Source organism: Pipra filicauda, unplaced genomic scaffold (genome assembly GCF_003945595.2).
Source record: "Pipra filicauda isolate LSUMZ 115617 unplaced genomic scaffold, ASM394559v2 scaffold366_size716523_pilon, whole genome shotgun sequence".
Lineage (NCBI taxonomy): Eukaryota > Metazoa > Chordata > Aves > Passeriformes > Pipridae > Pipra > Pipra filicauda.
The window spans coordinates 553,814-573,143 of NW_024104494.1; the positions used below are offsets into that span (position 1 = coordinate 553,814).

Genomic DNA, 19,330 nt, shown 5'->3' on the forward strand with positions numbered 1-19,330 from the left:
CTGGGCATGAGCGGCTGCATGTGAGAGCAGCCACCCTGTTCAGAAACTTGTGATGTGCCACTTACCGGCTGTTGTTATGTTGGGTTGTGTTGTTTTTTTTTTAAAGTCCTTATGTGCTGTTTACTGTATGTGCTTTCAGTTCTGTTTAGTCTTCCTATCTCAATAAATCTTTAAAGCACAAAATCTGCAGTAAGCTTTTATTCCGGTTTTTTTTTTTTTTTTCTTTTACCCAAGGCAGGTTTGAAATTGAAGCACAAGCTATGAATTAAGGACAGGAGCTAACCGTGTTGCTTTTATGTATCACTCAGTGTCACTGGCACGTTACGGTTGGGGAATCCAATTTCCCCCTTGTTTGGGTATCCATTAAATCAGGTTAGGGTTGATTTTTAATAGTGTGTAACAAAATTGGAACTTGGGTATGAAATCAGATTTATAGACCTGTGTCTGTACGACACTTTCATTTTAAAAGCTCTTTTTTCCTCTCCCCTTCTTCTTTCACGCATACTGCGGAGAACCTTCCCAAGCTAGGTGCAGTGCTAACTTTTTATTCCCCTGTCATCGCACCTACTAGTTTTGGTTTGTAGGAGGTTATCTGTGTCAGGTTCTTTTGAAATGCTGAACCTTTCCGCTTAGTTTTTCCTCTGTGCAACACAACTGCTATCTACCTTTGTTTTCTACAGTTACTAATCAGTTTGTTGTTTGTTAGTGGTGTAGAAAAGCTGACATTATGGAATTACTTGAGAGATTGTAACTGGAATCAGATTTTATGGCAGATCTGTGGATGTTGTTTATGTACAGGAAACGGGGCTCTAGAGTTTTAGCAATATGTAACCTGCTCAAGACAGAAGAGAATGAAAACTGCACTTTATTTTGCTGGTTAGCAGATCAGTATGAGTCTGAGAGTATTATGTGAAAAAAATCCTGACAGAAAAGAGGATAAAAGGAGTGAGTCTTGTTTTTCTGGCTAAAACAACAGTTCCAGTCCAGCAGGATTTAAGAAGGAATGGGAAAGCTAGCATGAGTTTACAGGAATGAAAATACTGTTAGAAATAAACTGGAAAGGGGAGTAGAAATTGTGCTCAAAAAGGGAATAATTTTTTTTTAACATATAAGGTGATTGAAGCACTCTGTGGATGTTGTCCATTTCTAAATCAAAAGCAAGTAAACAATTAAGCAGTTTTGGAGCCTTTGGAGCTTAGGTGACAGGTTTGAATTCGATTTATGATGACAGAGGACATAAGTTATTACCCTCTGCAGGCAATTTTGGTCATCTTCCAGGTCTTAGCGAATGTATCCAGGTGATAAAGCTACTACCCTAAATGACACTCCCGTTAAGCTGCCTCAGCTGAGAATTCGGCAATGGCGTTTCTTTCCACCTCTACCCCTCTAGTAATCAGCACCAGCAGTAGTTGCTGGCAGAATTGGGATGAGAAATATTAATGTGGTTTTATGAAGAAGTGGCAGCGAGATTTCCTGTTGTGGTTACATATTCTGTCTCTCACAATATACCTGTGTCTTAGATATTTTTTTATCAGTCTATTTTAAGTAATACAGTAAATATACAATTGTATAAACATAAGTTTTAGGATGTTTCTGATTTTCAACCCCATTAACAGACTCCAACATCATTAACTCCTTACAAAGTGAACTGAAATGAATTGAATGCATTTTATAACACATCTCATAAGCCCCAGACCAGGATAGCTATGTGAGTACCTCAGTCTTTTTGGAAGTAGATCTTTCTGTTCTGGTTTTACTTTGTCTTCAAAGAATCTATTGGAAAAGTTAAATGTGGCAGGCTGTTGCAGCAGAGAGCTCTCTAATCATTGTCTCTCTGGTCTAGGTGATAGTGATACCACTGACACAGCCTCAAAATTCAGATACTTTTTTTCCTTCAGTTCTGCAATTATCTCTTTGGATATTAAACTGAATATATTATTTAAATATATATTTTGTTACAATAATTTCTAAAAACTACTTTTTGCATCTATTATAGGACAGATAAGGTTGCGTAATTCAGCAGCGAGGTTTTGGAATTTAAATCATTGGTTGACAAAGCAGGAGATAATTTTGTGTATTAAATGAGTTCTAATTGTCTGGCCAGATATTATAGCAAGCTCAGGAATACATATACTGCTTACATAACCAAAGGTCTATGTTCTCTTCTGTTGTCAATTTATGTATTTTTAATAAATATGTGTTTTCTAGAGAGCCTTCTAGTGCTCTCTCTCCTCGTGGGTAGTACTGCTACCTAGGCATGCAGCTTAGCGTGCTAGGAAGATGAATGTATAGTTTTGATACCAGGTTTTAAAATATTGTCTCAAATTACCATATTTTTGAACTACATCTAGTCAAGAGTGTGCAATTCAAAAACTTTCTATCCCTTGTTTTCCCTTCTGCTCCCAGAAGTTGGGGGACCTCCCAGAAACATCACTGGAAGAACCCTGTCATGTTCTATCTTTCTTAGTTTCATTGATGCTTTTATATCAATAATTTAATTTATTAGTTTTTTAAATAGCTGAATACTAACACATGAGACAATTTAGCTGTGACAGAGTTGCATGTGTATATTTAAAAATAGCTTGAGGAAGCTGTGAGTAAAGTTATTTTTACTCAGTACAGACACTATTGTGTAAGGGACTTTTTATCATGTGGTAAGGAGAAGGAATTTTTGAATGGCTTTTTCTGCCTGAGTTAGAGAATAATTTGCCAGTTAAACTCTTTCTGTTTCTCATTGGTTTTGTAAATGCTTTTGTAGATTAACAAAAAAGTTTAGAAAACTTGCAGTAGTTTCAGTAGTTCACCACTGCTCCCGTTAGGAGGAGAATTTAATTTATTTCAGACAGTGTATACATACATACAAAACATAAATCCATTCCCCAAAGGTTCCCTGGCATTTTTATTTTAGATTTTTGTTACAAAGTGTGGGAGGAACCTGTAGTGGCCTTGCTGAATACCTGTGTACTTCCAGTAACCCAGTGGCACTAGTTGTACGTAAGGTGCAGTGAGACATGTCAGAGTGAAGAGTAATAAAAGCAAAACGAATACTTGATGTCTTTTACAGTAGCAGTGGTAAAGTACTTCTCACGTACCACTGAACTGGGACTTGCTCATTGGCCAAGTTAATACTGGTATACAAAGAAATGAGTCTTGAGAGGAAAGAAAGGTATTGTACGTTACTGCAGGATGAATTTAGTGAAGATTTGTATTTTGCTAAAGTGTGTTTGTAGTTTGTGAGATGAGCTGAGAGGGACCTTTTTCACCCAGATGTCAGGCCATGTTGCAGTTCACCTTGAGAGGTGTATAACCAAGTCTGCATGATTCATCATTTGATTTGATCTTGCAGTTCTCGTTGAAAGATCATGGGAGCTCCGTCTGAATAAAGAAGAGAAATTAGGCTTTCTATTTTTAAATGGTTTATGAAAACAGATACAAGATCAGCAGCTTCCAAGATGGAAGGTATATCACTGCCAAATCTTTTCAGTGTTTCAGTTAAACTATTTGGTTTTAGTCAGTATTCGTGTATTTAATTAAATATCATGTTTCCAAAAGGCGCATTTATCCTCTCCTCTAGGCACTCCTTGACATATTTAAAAAATATATTTTTACCAACAGACTCCTCTAGGGACTCTTCCATTCCTTATAATTAGCATATAATTATCACCCAGCAGCTGAAGACATAGTTAAGATTTTGTGATCCCCCCAAAGAGGCCCAGCAAGGCCTCCCCAAAGCTCAGGAAAAAGCAGCATCCTCCTGTACACATTAGCAGCAGTTTTCATGTGCTGAGACGTTCAGTGTGAGCAATACAATGGGTATTATCAAATCAGAGAGAGGTCATTTCCTCTTGTAGAGAAATTAGAATGTATGGTCCAATACAGGACTGGTTTATTTGGTTGAGATGTTTTTATTATTATAAAAACAATGTAGCTTAGACTTACAGAAATTCTATTTAGTTTTATTATTGCAGTTGAAATTTTAAGACACCCTACTCTGAACTGTGACTTACTTGAAGAACCACGTGTTTTGAAAGATGCAGCACTCCCATGTTCTCCTAGTTGAGGGAGGGGAAACGTCCATATCGGGTGATGGCTTTGAACTATGTGGGATATACTAAATGTCTTCTTTTTTAGTAAAGCAAATGAACATTGTTTCTCAGTTGGAGTTAACAGAATAGGCTATGAACATGTTTTGTAAAGCTGGCAGATGAACAGGTTGAGAGTCCTTGCTGAGAAGGACTTGGGGGTGCTGGTGGATGAGAGGCTGGACGTGACCCAACAAGGTGTGTTTGCAGCCCAGAAAAGCAACAATATCCTGGGCTGCACCAAAACTGTGAGCAGCAGGTCAAGGGAGGTGATTCTGCCCCTCTATTCTGCTGTGATGAGACCCCACCTGGAGTGCTGCATCCAGCTCTGGGGTCCCAAGCAGAGGAAGGACATTGACCTGTTGGAGGGTCATGAAGATGAGTAGTAGAGGGATGGAACACCTCTCCTATGAGGAAAGTGTGAGAGAATTGTTCAGCCTGGAAAAGAGAAGGCTTCAGTGACCTTGTTGCAGCCTTCCAGTATCTGAAGGGAGCCTACAAGGAAGGTGGAGGGAGACTTTCTGCCAGGGCATGTAGTGACAGGACAAGGGGGAATAGCTACAAACTGAAAGAAGGGAGGTTTAGATTAGATACTAGGAAGAAATTCTTTACTATGACAGTGGTAAAGCACTGGAACAGGTTGCCCAGAGAAGTAGAGGATGCCCCATACTTCAACTTGTTCAAGGTCAAGCTGGATGGGGCTTTGAGCAACATGGTCTAGTGGAAGGTGTCCGTGCCCATGGCAGAGGGATTGAAACTGGGTGATCTTTAAGGTTGCTTACAACCCAAGGCATTCTATGATTCTATGAACCTTTGGTGGTTTAAAACAACTTTCTTTTAAAACACAGATGTTGCAGATTTTGTCACTTGGGGGAGGTGCTTGAGAGCTGTAAGTATTGGTTTAATTTCTGATCTAAATCTTGTGGTTCATGAAACAGAGCATTAAGTAGAAGTGAAGATGGCCTAACGAAAACCCTTTCTGGTGTAACTGAATGACCTCTGGGAGGATGTAGCCTGGCACCCACTTTGGAAGCTCTTGGCTTCCTGAACAATTTGAATGAAAGGCACATTTCTTTTGCTTCAGTTGCACTCTACAGTTGAAAACAAATTATACTTGACTACATTTGCTGAAGTACTGAGTACTGTGGGGGTATAAACTGTTGCAGCTTTTCTTTGCAGCAAGTTGGAGATTTAAGAGAGTTGCTTAACAGTTTGAATTTTAGCATCTAAAGCTTTTCAGAGATGTTCTGTCATCCTGCAGAGTATCTTTTGTATGCCTTATGGCAGTAAGTAGAAACTTGCTATGAAATAACACCCACCTTTTACAGCATATCCCACTGTGTCAGATAATGTCTCTACACAAAACTAAAAATGGACAGGACAATCTCTAGAGTTGCAACCTAAGTTGCAAATGAGTATTGGGTACCATCCTGCCTTTCAAATTAATGAAGAAACACCCAGTCTTTAAACACAGTCACAAATGTTTCTGTGATCTGTGCTTAAGTTCAGTATTACTGTCATAACTGCAAATTAATATTGGTTATTAAGGAGGAAAAGCTCGAATACCCTGTTCTTGCTTAGTCATACATATAATTATGTCAGACATTGTTTTGAACTTCATACAATAATGTCCTGGTGAATTGGCTGGACTTGGCAACTAGTAGCTGTACTGTGTTCAATTATACTCTATAGTATGATATTTTATCTGGTGCATACCCCTCTGTTTCTCATTTTACTACCTAGGCTTATTTTCCTATAGGAGTAAATTACATTGATTATAAAAGAAAGCAGTCTTTCAAAAGCAACTTCCCTTGCATTTTGGTACAATTGCTATTAAGAAATCTTATGTTGTAATACATGCAGAAGAAGAGACTTTGAAGAACAGAGACTTTGATATTTCAGATTAATGTAGCTACTATTGAACTCCTGTGGTGTATGGCATATTCGGAAGTGGTGAGCTTACATTTTGAAATAGATGTTTCTTTAAACGGATGTTTCCAGACGTTTGGAATTGCATTTTAAATATGTCTGCTTTTTAGAAACTATGGAAATTGGAAAGGGTTATTAATCCAGAACTGTCAAGACTAGTGAAGAAATCCTGCTTGGCTTTATTTTTATTTCAGTTTACAAACTTCACAACTGTGAGGCCCATATTGGAAAACTTCTACTGGTGATGTTTAGAAAAAGATGTAAATGTGAATCCTTTAGAATTATAAAATTGAGATTGTCAACAGGTTGTTGTGGTGGTTTTGTAATTTATTTTTTTTAAACTGAGCTGAAATATAACCTTGGAATTAAAACACAGATTTCTAGATATGAAACTAAAGTGAGGAGCACGGTATCAAAATTGCAAACTTAACTGTCTAAGTATATCAAAACGGTGAATTCTTTTAATTGATTGAATAACAGTTTTGGCAAAGGACTTCTAATTTACATCATGATGCTTCAAAATTGCAGTTTGTGTGTTGCATTTAATCTGAGATTTTACAGTACTGAGTTTATATGCATGATCTGACACCATGTTTGACCAGGTGTTAGCTCTCTAGCATCTGAAGATAGTAATGCTTATTACTCATTTTGCAGCTAAAAATGACTAAATAAGTCATAAACGATGAGGAAAGCAGAAGAATACTTTTTCAATAGTAACTCTATTTTGCTCTAGCAAAGTCTGTCAGCACTTGAGAGGAGAATTTTCCAAGTGCTGAACTTGTTTAAAGTTTTGTAACTGCACTGAGTAGGTTTTATGTGGGTACAAGCTAAAGTAATTGCTTTCCATCTTAAAAGACAGAGTTTTTTTGAGTAGAGTCCTTCTGTAGATGAATGTACTAGTAATATTATCTTATGTTTGAAACAGTCTTGGGAATTGTACTAGTCACACAAAACTCTGTAAATTACAATAATGTAATTTGTAATCATGATCTTCATTAGCTTTCACCTTTTGCCCCAGATAAGGGGATAAAAATATTTCAGCATCCTCCTTTGCTTGGAGTTAAAATGCTTTAAATCTTGAAGTACTCTTAGGCTGAACTCGATATGACCTGGTGTGTCTGAAGTTGCAACTTCAACTTAATTCAGAACGCTTAACATAGGGCAATTAAGAATTGCTGAAAATTTGAATTCTTCTTTCCCTTGTGTTTTCATTCTGAAACAATCTTTACAAAGGGCTGTTTTTGGAGAGCAGAGTACAGTCTTTTGTTTCTGGATAAAATCGATGGCTGCAAATGAAAGAATAAAGAAGGCTCTCTATTCATGTCCCCCAGCCTTTGTTTCAGTGGGCATTGTTTCAGTTTATAAGAGCTGTTTAGTACATATAGATTACTGGAAAGGCTGAAAGATTCCCAGGCACATGGGTGCAGACTTGTTAAAAATCCTGCTGTCTCCTCAGCTGCCCACCAAACCACCCAGTACCTTTTTATATCAATGATACCACGAAAGTCTATTTTTTTTTCTTTTCCACCACATTTACTTTGACATCATCTTTTGTAGAGTAGTTTAAATGAGTCTCTTACTATTTTTCTTTCAAAGTATGGGAACCTTATCAAACTTGTGATTTGAGTTCTAAAGCTGAGGAAACTGGCAGTTGGAATTTTAATTATTTCTGATTTACCATCTTTTTATCTTAAAAACTCAGTGTTTAAATAGACTGTTTGGGCTTAGCTACAGATCCAAGTTCCAGTTTTGCAGGTAACATAGTCCCATGGTAATTTAAACTGTTGCTTTATGTTTGCTTTCTCTTTAGGGTCCACATATAAACATTTTCAAGTACATAAGCAATTGTACATGGGGAGATACCTCTGTAGAGGTTAAGTCACAAGTGAATCCACACCACAGTTTCCATTAACCTGAAACTCGATAGTTATGAAGTTGTCTCACTGAGCACTTACCTGGATAGTGAATTAACTTGCTAGTTATGTAGTAAATTTTTAAATTTTTTAATTTTTGCTAGTGTGAGTGTTGAGTTGCACAGTTAGGAATGTGTTGGTGTTAATGTAGAGCAGTGTGTTACAAATGCCTCCTTGTATTAGTGATAAAATTATTCTAGTAGGGCTTGGCAGGCTGAGCTTGACCATGTGTATATCAGTGGAGAGATTATGCTTCTGTCCAGTCCCTTTTCCGTGACGAAACCCTTGTGGTTTGAGGTGCTCCTGTCCCACCTCTGCTTTAATACTCTTTTTCCCTGAAATTACTATTGTAAATTGGTGAATAACATCATCCTGTCCTCTTTCTCTGTCCTTTTTTTTTTCTTTTTCGTATAGGGCTTTCTTTGTCAAGTGTATGCAGATGTGCTTACATGGCCTTGAACAGGTCTGCTTGGTGGAAGACCATCTGAGAAAATAAAAAGGAAAATCTAATTTAAGTCTTGATTAGATTTAAGTATGACATAGCGGCACAGTTGCTTGTGCTTTCAAAGACCATGTACTACATCTGGGCATGCATGTGGATAGGCCTTTATTTGGCACGTAGGCATGTTTGAGATTGTGCGAGGGCTCTCGCGATTTCTTGTACGTATCTCAGCCCAGGCTGGCGTGGGAGCTGGTCTGTCTGCCTTGTGCAGTGTGAAAGGGATTTTGCCATGTATCGTTAGGTACTCACATGTAAGATGGGCTGTTGTCTTATGCAGCACTGAAAGGAGACAAAAACAACCCACTGAAAAGTCCTTTGCCACAGAACTGTCCTGGAAAATAGCTTAGCTATCAGAAGTATCTTCTGAATGTGGAAGATACAGAAAAAACAAGTTTCCAAATGCTGTATTATATTTTTTAATAAAAAGACATTTATGAAACTCTTTTAAGACTGTGATTTGAAGGTAAACTTTCTTAACAAGTGAGAGAAAAAACAGTTTCAGTGGCTCAGCTCTACCCTTGTTGTGCAGATTTGATAATGAGCTGCTCTGCTTTTAACTTAATGTCCCTTTGAAATGGAAGGAGATTGCATTGGAAACATTTGGCTTTATATGGTATCTTTTTGAATGCTAACACAAATGTTAACGTAGTGCAAATGTAACATTTTATCTTGGTTTAGTTGTTCTGGTACAACCTCACATAGAAATACTCTAAATAAAGCATTTTAAAGCAGTGGTTGAAGTCATTCCTCTCAAGTTATCTGTCTGTGAAAAAGTTGCCAAAGGGTTTTGTGCAACATTTATTTCCAGAGGAAGGAATGTTTTTGTTCCCCTTATGATTCCCCTTCAGTCTTGATGGCTGGTTTAGTGGAAATGCTCAGTTGTCAGAAGAATCAAGATTGTGTATTATTTAGATCTTACCAGACAAGTGGGATTTGTTCCTTCCATTCCAGTTATCAGAAAGATTAACCCTTTGCCCTCGCGGTCCTAATTGCAGGCATTCAGAAACAAAGATTCTGCTTGTACAAGACAGCAGCAAAATGGAGTACATGCCAACCCGAATGTTTCTCTGGTGAATGAGGGTTGCAAGTATTACATAAATTTTGTCTTATGTTTCAGGCACCGATAAAAGCAACCTGTGAAGAAGATATGTCATGCAAGACTGGGTTTCCTGAAGATGTTCACAGTGCAGTGGTGTCAAGGAGTGTACATGGAGGACAGCCTCTTCTCAACGGTATGGTTAGAAAGCATATTTTGATTTTGTTATTATTTTTTTCTTTGGTTCCTCTAATTTTAACCATAAATCACTCTGAAGCGTTTTTATCCTTAAATAGGGCAGAAACTCGTGCAGGAAAGAACATCAGCTGCTCTGTGATTATTTTTTGATTACTGTCATAGGACTTGGAAAATCTGTTGGCATTAATGGCAGCACATGCACCTCTGACTGTAATTTGAAAACTCCAAATGTTGGAGGACTTCCTGTTGTTGTCCACTAATTCTCATTCTCAGCACATCATTCGCACTGATGTTTCAGTCTATACCTAGAGCCCAAGTATGCATGATGAAGAGGCAATGAAAATTTTCTTTGTGCGTTATATCTTTCATAGAAATACTGCACTTACACCCAGTCCTAGCACTCATATTAATGCAGAGACAGTTCCCTTACTGCTTTTTTGTGGCAACCTGAGAAGAGACACCTATGAAAAGCAAGTAACAGGACAGACAGCAACATGAGAGAGTGATTGTCTGTGAGCCCTCGGTCAGTGACTGCAGCACTGCAGGCTCTGTAAGAAGCAGTGCCAGGGCTGTCTCATAGACAGCGTGCTGCTCTCTCACCCTGGCACCTACCTGCATCTGAATGGCACAGTGCCCAGGCTCAGGATGCTGGTGCTCACGTTGTGCTTGGTGAGTGCAAGCCCTTGCCTCCGCCGGGGATGCCCTGCGGTCAGTACATCTGCCCGCGGGTTGTCCAGGTTGGGAATACAGTTCGTTGTTCTTCTTGTGTCTCTATTTTTCAGGGATAGAGTAGGACACAGAGGCACATGCTCTGAATCTTTCCTAGGTTTCCCAGCCACTTGAGTTTCAGTATACAAGTTTGCAGAAGTACAACATTTTAAAAAATGTGCATTAATTCGTCTGCTTTCTGAACTGGTAACATAATTTTTTTTAAATCTAATTTAGAAATTGTGGAACTAAGAACATCAGTTTTAGATGGTTTCAAAAACAGCTTAAATAAGGGCTAATTTAGTTTAATTTGTTGTTTCTTTCATATATAAATTTGGCTACACAGTTCAAGATATTTAAATGAAAAAAATTCTAATGAGCCTGCAAAACAAATGAAATAAAAGCTATAGTCTTGACTTTACAGGCTGTATGTAGCAGTCTCTCCTTAATTATATTTTACAGACCTGTTTTGTGCTTTCTTAGAAGTATAATGGAAACTTGAGTGCGGGATGAATCGATTAGCTTTAGTGTGTATTTAAACTTGAGTTGTTAAAGTTTTTTTCTGTTCAGTTTCAAGGAAATATATTCTACCACCACAGACTTTTCTTTTATTAAAGGATAGCTTAGAAATTTATGTATTAAAGTAAATGTTCTGCCAATTGAGAAAATAATAAAAAGGAAAGAGAATGTTCCTCACTTTCCCACCAAATGGGAGTTAATAGATGGCTCTACTATAGACTTTTGCAATAGCTATCAGCACTGAGAACTCCTTGGTGGGCGATGAACAAACATGGATGGGGGTGGAAACAGGAACACACAGCACAGCAGACAAGTGCTTGCCAAAGGTGCCACCTTGAAATCACCACGTGTTTTTTACTGGTTAACTGTCAGTTTGTCTTAAAATGGAGATCACACAAGTTGTGAGATCTACTCTGTCTTGTGAAAGTTCTCTTCATTCTATGAAATCAAGACCCTTTCTGCAACTTCTCCCCTTTCTTTTTCCACCAGGAAACACAGTGGACTGGACACTAATTATCTGTTGGTATTGCTCATGCAAACCTGATGATAATGACTGACCAGCATTAGCTGAATCTCAACTAATAACATAGGATGACAGACTGACTTCCTTTTTCATTACTCGTGCCATTCCCACAGTCCCCTCCCTTGCTTCTCAGAAGTGAGTGAAGCATGACTGTTGGTTTGTCCTTGAATGGTATTAAAATGCATAGCATTTTAGGGAAGTAAGAATTGGAAACACTGTATGAGGCAAACGCTATGTATCACACCATATCAGCTGGTTGAAAAATGACCTGGGGGAGTCTTTTTCCTGCCACCGTTTCCTCAACTGAATTTCTGCAGTGGTTAATTCTTTTGAAAATTCTGATGTGCTTAAAAGCATATAATTTGCTGGTTACACATAAGCATGCAGTCCATCATTGCATAGCTTTGACTTAAATTTAATTATACTGTCATTTTGAAATACTATTGTTGTCAAAAGCCTATTTTCTGGTTATTAAACTAGATTCAGATGATGCTGCAAGTTAACTATAGTTGCATGACATTTGCTTCTTGGGGATAATCATATGCCTGATTCTGATCTCTGTTGCCTTTCCAACTTAGGTTGGAAAAGACCTCTAAAATCATCAAGTTCAACCATTAACACAACACTGCCGAGTCTGTTATTACACTGTCCCCCTAACCACCTCATCTGCACATCCTTTAAATACCTCCAGGTTTGTGACTCCACCACTTTCCTGGGCAGCCTGATCCTATGTTTGACAGCCATTTAGCTGAAAAGAATTTCCTAATATCCGACCTAAACCTCCCCTGATGGAAGGTGATGCCTATTGCTTGTTTCTGCGACTAGAGACCAACTGCCACTTCAATACAACCTCCTTTCAGGTAGCTGTAGAGAGCAGTAAGGTCACATGGTTGGCCTTGGCCCACTGATCCTCTGCAGAACCTTCCTACTCTCCAGCAGATCAACACTCCTAACTAGCTTGGTGTCATCTGCAAACTGACTGAGTGTGCGCTTGATCCTCTCTTCCAGATCATCAGTAAATATACTGAACAGGACTGGCCCCAACACTGAGCCCTGGGGAACACCACTAGTGATCGGCTGCCAGTTGGTTGTAACTCCATTTGCCACCACTCTGTGGGCTCAGTCATCAAGCTAGTTTTTTTTATACAGTAAATAGTGCACCCATCCAAACCATGAGCAGCCAGTTTCTCCAGGAGAATACTGTGGAAAATGGCATCAAAGGCTTTGCTAAAGTCAGGGTAGACATTATCCTCGTCCACTAAGTGGGTCATGGTAGGAGATTTTGTCAGGCAAGCAGAACCTGCCTTTTCTAAACCCATGCTGACTGGGCCTGGTCCCCTGGTTGTCCTCTGTATGCCACACAACAGCACTCAAGGTGATCTGCTCCAAGACCTTCCCCTGCACCGAGGCTGACAGGCCTATAGTTCCCCATATCCTCCTTCCAGTCCTTCCTGTAGATGGGCGTCATACTTGCTCACCTCCAATCAACTGGAACCTCCCTGGTTATCCAGGACTTCTGTAAATGATGGAAAGTTGCTTGGTGACCACTTTTGCTAGCTCCCTCAGTTCCCTTGGATGGAACCCATCGAGCCCCATAGATTTGTGTATGTCTAAGTGGTGTACCAGGTCCCTGACCATTTCCCCTTGGATTATGGGGCTTCCTTCTGCTCCCCCTCCCTGTCTCCCAGCTCAGGAGGCTGCATACCTGGAGAACAACTGATCTACTATTAGACGAAGGCAAAGGAGGCACTGAGTACCTTAGACTTTTCCTCATCCTTTGTCACTATAATTCCCCCCACATTCGGTAAAGGATGGAGATTTTCCTTAGCCCTCGTTTAGTTGGATGGATTTTTAGAAAGATTTTTTTTTTAATTATCTTTTAGGCTGTAGCCAGATTATGTTCCACTCTTGGCAGTGTTTCTTGTGGGCAGGCCAGTCCTCCTGCTGGCGCTGCGGCCCACAGTACTGTGGGACCTGGCAGTGCCCACAGATACTGAACTCATGTAACTCATTTTTTCAGTCATTGTGCATGAGGGGTAGTGACATTCATAGTATGTGCAGGAGTTATTTTTCTGCTCCAGGATGTCCCCTTTAGTGTTGTAATATCTTGTTACGTTGAGGACAACAAACTGCTCTTCTGGAGGGTCTGTAGGAAACTGTTGGATTGCCAGCCAATACAGAATTTGTTCCCTTTCTTTGCTAGAGGTTTCTTCAGCTTTGGGCTTCCACCCCCAAGGGGCAAGGCGCAGATTGTCCAGGCAGTTGTCCACTGTCACTGAGTTCAGATGTACCACCTGAAAATCAGGAGCAATCCTCTCCCAGTGTCTCTTCCACAGCAGCTCATGCAGGAGGCGGCCGGATTCCCTTCCACGATTCTTGTTGAATGCATAAGCAAATCTTTTAGCACCATTTCCATCAGCATCTACCTCTACTTTGGCCTTTCTAATTTTCTCCCTGTATAACCTTGTGACATCCTTGTAGATGCTTATACTAGTTTCTGAATGATTTAGAGATGAAAGCCTTAATTTCCTTTGGTTTTGTGCATTGATACCAGAAGCACAGAGACTTTGTGGAATTCTCAGCTGCAGAGTCATTTGAACCTAACTTGATGCTTTCTTGACAAGTTGCTTCTTAAAATACTGACCAAGAAAATGATGATATATTTATTATCTGTCTTGTTCATTTGCTTTGGTCTAGTACAGTGGGGGACAGGCTTCTCTTAAGTGCTTTGGCTTCCATCTCACCAAAATTTAAATAAAATTAGTGCTGTCGTATGACTTGTTGGTCTGCATTCCAGCTTTTACAATAAGATAGGATATCTGGCTTTTAAGTACTGTTGTAAGAAATCTTTATTTTAAAAGTATCAGCAGGGTTCCATCATGTACTACATGATACTGTATGTTTTCTGAAGAGGTTTCTCTTTATTCTTGTATTCAGGTGGTGCTTGTTTTTGAGGGAGGATTGGATTTGTTCCCATTGCATTTAAAAAAAATATATATTTGATAATAGGTGTGTTCATTCATATGGTTAGGACATTCATATGGCATCTACTAATTTGTCCTTTTGTGCATGAGAGGCAACTACACGTTCAGTTGTTATCTAGGTGTTCAGTTGTCCCAGTATGTGAAAAATTAGTGGAGCAGCATATTCAGAATAACATAAATTGGTGAAGGGAAAAGAAACCCTACATTTATTAATGTGGGTAGAGGGGGGGAAAAGAGACAAAGATAGCTGCCCCTGCTGTCCTTGGTTTCAGGATGAGTAAACAGGGAAAAGCATCTAGTTGGGGAGTCACAGCAAAAGAAGTTGGAAACTACTCCTTTAGTAGGTTGTGACTGAGCTGTGTAGGAGGTAACCCACACTATATAGGCTGTGTCCTGTTGCCTCCTTCTGGCGGAGTATCACCAATGCCCCATGCTCCCTTAAACACTCTTCACTGGTCATAGCCTTGGAGACTTCAAAGCTGATGTCTTACAACTTGTCTTGCACAATGTCTGGCAAGTCTGACTTTAAGATATAACATGCTTAGGTCACTGTACACATTTAAGCTAAGTCTTGTAGGCCTGGTTTTGAATTTGTTTATTTTGTTTTACATGTTGTTCCACTTGGTTCCAGTCACTTCAATGAAATTACGGTGAATTTTACCAAAGAACTCAGAATTACTACCTTAATTTCTGTAAAGGGAGAAAAAATGAAGTAATAATTTTGGAAACAGAAGTAAAAGAAACTTCATGCACTGCTAAAAACCATCTTAGTAATAAATCCATGGAGTTTTTAGAATTTAATATACTTTGAATTATTTTAGGACTTAAATGTTCCAACATTTAAAAAAAGAAAATAATAATAGGCAAATAACTCTGCAGCCATCACCTAGCAGAACTAGATATCTAACCCAAATTTGTAGACACGGTACTTATGACTTGTTTCTGTAAACAAAATGCGATTGCTGTTTGGAGGGCCATAAATAAGATGTGATATTCAGAGAAGGAGAGATTAAGTTAAGAGAGAGTTCCATTTAATATATTAAATGCCCTTGTTTGTGCTGGTTTTATCACATTTTTGTAGTTCATCCAGGAAAAAGTACTTGTGGCAGTTCAATGTGTCCAGCCAGTTTATCTAATCTTTGTTCTATATCCTGCAAATTTTAAGATACAAATAATGCATTTCAGCTAAAATCATTCACCTAGAAAGGTTACTTGAATGGTTATTTGGTGAATCATTTCTTAGAGATTCTTACTCTGATAACTTATTGTAGCAGTTTCTTATCTTTCAAAGACATTATTTTAACGTTGTCTGTCTTGTTACTAAGTGCATGATTTTAGTTTTCTGCTAAGCAAATTCATTCCTAAATGTATCCTTGGAGCGCTGTGTAGCTATAAAATATTTCTAATCTCTTTGAGTGGCACGATGATAAAGAAAAAAATATGTTTTGGTGTTGATCACAGAGATAAGCAGTGATTATGGATGAGTAACGCCGCAGTTTCATGAGCCATTTGAGCCAGAGTAAGCATGGGCGTCAGCTTTGCCGAAAGAGGCACGCTTGCACCTTCCTTCCTCTTTGAGCCTGGTACCAAGTGCTCATAAAATGAACAGGGTTAGCCAATTTATCTGGGGTAAACTTGCACTCCTACTCCTTTAGATTTTTTTACTCAAAGACCTTGTATGTTTAAACAGAACTATGGTCTCCCTGCTGCCTTTTCTCTTCTAGCAGTGAAATGCTTAGAAAATAATATTTGTTTTGATGCTTTCAAACTGAGTGACAAAACTTGATTTTGGCATTCCCACAGATTTATTTTGTAGTTTGCTGTTGAAAATGCCAATTGGTCTGAAACAATGCAGAAATGTGTTGCTGGGAGAGCGGCACTCAGGCATTGCCTGGCATTTAAGAGTAACTAACATTTCTTCTTGACATAGTAGCGGAGGGTTGCATGGATGCTGTCTGTCCCAGGTGAAGTCACTTGGCTTTCTCTTATTGCTAGTGGTGTTTTATTATTCTACAAATGTCTATCATCAGCTAAGAATAGAATTCTTTCTAAAAAACTCATAATGCTTCAAACTGAAGACGGCAGCACATCTTTTAAGATTTATGTGTTGTTCTTTTCTGTGAACAGCTCTCATATAGTTGTATTCTTACTATGGCAGCATACACTGGGGGCTTTGATATTCCAGTGCATATTAACTGTAGAGCCAGGGGAAGTGCTTTTAGCAGAATCATATTTTCCAAGAGGGAAACTAGTTTTTCCCTGGGAAAAAAAAAATTGTCCTTTTTTTTTCTTTCCATGAAAAAAATGAAAATGGTAACCACTTTGTTTGAAGTCTCCTTGCCTTAAGCAAAAAGACAAGTTGACAAGTTCCTTCCAGGCAGACAGCCAAAGAATCTCAGATGGATGGGGTCTCTCTATGAGCTGCTGGCAAGCTGGGGAAGAAGTGTTTCAATTCTTCCCAAAAGTATTGTTTTCTGAAATTCTTTTCCTATACTCTTCATCTTGCCCACCCTTGCAAAAATAAAAAAAAGAAGAATCGCACAACCCACCATCCTTCTAGTTATTCTTTTAAGCCTTAGTGGGAGTAGAATTTTTTTTCCCCAGAAACTTGTGTTGGGAATATGTGGTTTAGTTCTTTTTCCCTTCAGTTATCTTAATATTTAGTAGATCTAGTTTTGTCCTCTTCCATGTGAAGCAGAGTAAATTTTAATGCTGTTGCTTGGTGATGCTGTGCCTCGTTGTTTTATTTTATGTTACAATTGCATTGCAGTTTTTCGTTTCTTGCCTTTTTAATCCTTTTCCTCTTCTTTTCTTGAACAGTTTTCCTGTTTGTACTCTTTCCATGCCCCACAGCATCCTAAATTCTCCAGTGTCAGTTTTGAGCTTACTATCCTGGATTGAAAGAACTGCTTCTGTTTACTTTAACTACACTAGCACAGTACCTGTTTTATGATGCCTCTTATCTGTTCACGTACCAAGCTCTTAATGTGTTCTTAGATACTTTTCCCCTGAAAATCAGAACTTTCTTCTGCTGAAGCAAGAGACTGCTTTTCTTGAGATATGGTTTCCTTACTCCTTTTTCCTCATTCCTTAAGCATAGAATATATCCTGGAGTACACATAGCATATGTTCACCTTGATGAACAGTGGTAAAAAACCTATTTGAATGATGACTCCTTTTTGTCTGACTTGTATGTGATATCTGATTTTACTCTTGAGTATTAAACTATTGACTAATGTTGGTATCTTCTCATTGCAAGCTTGTATATTGAACATTACATATATATAAACAGAGAACAAGGATAAATAATGAAATGTGGTGATGTTTTGAATATGTACAAAGGACAAATATTTCAGAAGCATAACTCACATTATCCCTCGGTGGACTGTAAAGCTATTATGGAATTGTAGTATGTGCATCAATTTGTATATCCAGTATCAAAGAATTAATCACTTGAGTTCTAGATGAGAAGAAATTCTTAAAGAAACCTATAAACATATACTAAAGAAAATGTTTTCCTTTTATGGAATATTTGGATTAGAGGTGGAAATATATTTTGTAGTGAAATCCTGAATGAACTATTCTGTCTGCTTTTTCCAAAGAAGAAACATGATTTACCCTTATTCCGTGCATTTATTTCTAGTGTAGGCTTTTATATCTACGTCTTGATAAAGAGAAAAATACGGAGAAGTTATGGAAATCTGGAATGGTTGCAGTGTTCTGGGATCTGTAAATTACTCTCTTAGTGAATTAGTCCAGCTCAGATAGTAATTTCCATTTATGATGCATTTACTTGGAATGCACTGAATTACTTAGTACTTATTCCCTTTTCCTGTATTCAGCTGGTTACTTGCAAGGGTCTCAAAGGTAGTGTCCTTTTTGTGTGCAGAAATATGAATTATGAGAACTGAGTTGTCAGCTGCTCCAGTAAGCTCTGGGCATGGCTCAATGGAGGATGGCAAAGGAGTTGTTTGTTTCTGCCCTCTGGAGCTGGGTCTAGCATTATGCTCTTTCTAACACCATTTAGTGTAGCCTCAGTTCAGTTTTGAACTATGCCATCTGGCTTTGATTCCCATGGGGCCGTTATTTCTCCTGGAATCACTATAGTTAGAGCCAGTTCAAAGCTGACCAATGCTCTAGGGAAGGCTGGGAGGAATGATCGTTGCAAAGCTGTGGCAGAAAGCCTCCCCAGCAGGCAAAGGTGCCTTTAGGTATGGCTGATTTATTTAGAGATAGAAGAAGAGTTGCTGTTGCATGCAAGAGCTGCAAGGAAAAAAAAAATTGTGTCTTTGGTATATAACTGTATGAAATACATGGAGCAAAAATTCAGGTGAGGCCATCTGTGTTAGCATAACGTGAGACACATGGTATGTATAATTACGCATTCGAATTCTCGCTTAAGACCACAATACATCTTTTGTTGACTTGTCATTTTTCTAACAATCTGGAAGACAAATTTACTAGAGCATCCTACTGGACTGATATTTCAGGAAAACGTCCTTTATTGTAAAACACATTACCATACTAAATACAGATAAATTCCTGTAGTATTTAAACACTTAAAGACTACATCAAATCAAATACTGCTGTGTTGAAAACTTGGATGTGAGTCAACAAATCCAAGTACAGTTTGAACTGCTCTGATTTGGGTTGAATGCAGTGAGGCAGATTCATTGTTTTGGTTTGAACTTGAGACACTCAATGTGGGGGCATTTTTTTAGTCTGGAAATGATAATTTTTGGAAGAGTTCACTTCCAAGCTTTCACAACACATCCAAGGCACTATAGTTAGCCCTGCTGAACTGAGGAGAAGGGAGGAAGAGAAGGAAAGTGCAAAGGAACAGGGTCGGATTTTTTGGATGAAATTTACTAGAGTTTGTTGTTATTTTCTAATTAGGCTGTAGAAGGAGCGACTGGCCTTTGGTACACTTTAAATC

At 38.6% G+C, this 19,330-nt stretch overlaps 2 protein-coding genes across 3 annotated transcripts in view; one reads left to right on the top strand and one right to left on the bottom strand.

Annotated features, from left to right (window-relative positions):
* Positions 1–19,330, top strand: part of CDH2 (cadherin 2) — a 118,352-nt gene that overhangs the window by 2,542 nt on the left and 96,480 nt on the right. For both annotated transcript variants that reach the window (XM_027731326.2, XM_027731323.2), the window contains exon 2: positions 9,544–9,658. In XM_027731326.2, the coding sequence (XP_027587127.1) occupies positions 9,544–9,658 (115 nt within the window). The remainder of the gene's footprint in view (positions 1–9,543; positions 9,659–19,330) is intronic.
* LOC120323894 (zinc finger MYND domain-containing protein 19-like) lies at positions 13,283–14,004 on the bottom strand. Its single transcript, XM_039384643.1, is given in 2 exon segments — positions 13,283–13,420; positions 13,423–14,004. Coding segments are annotated over 2 exon segments (720 nt in total).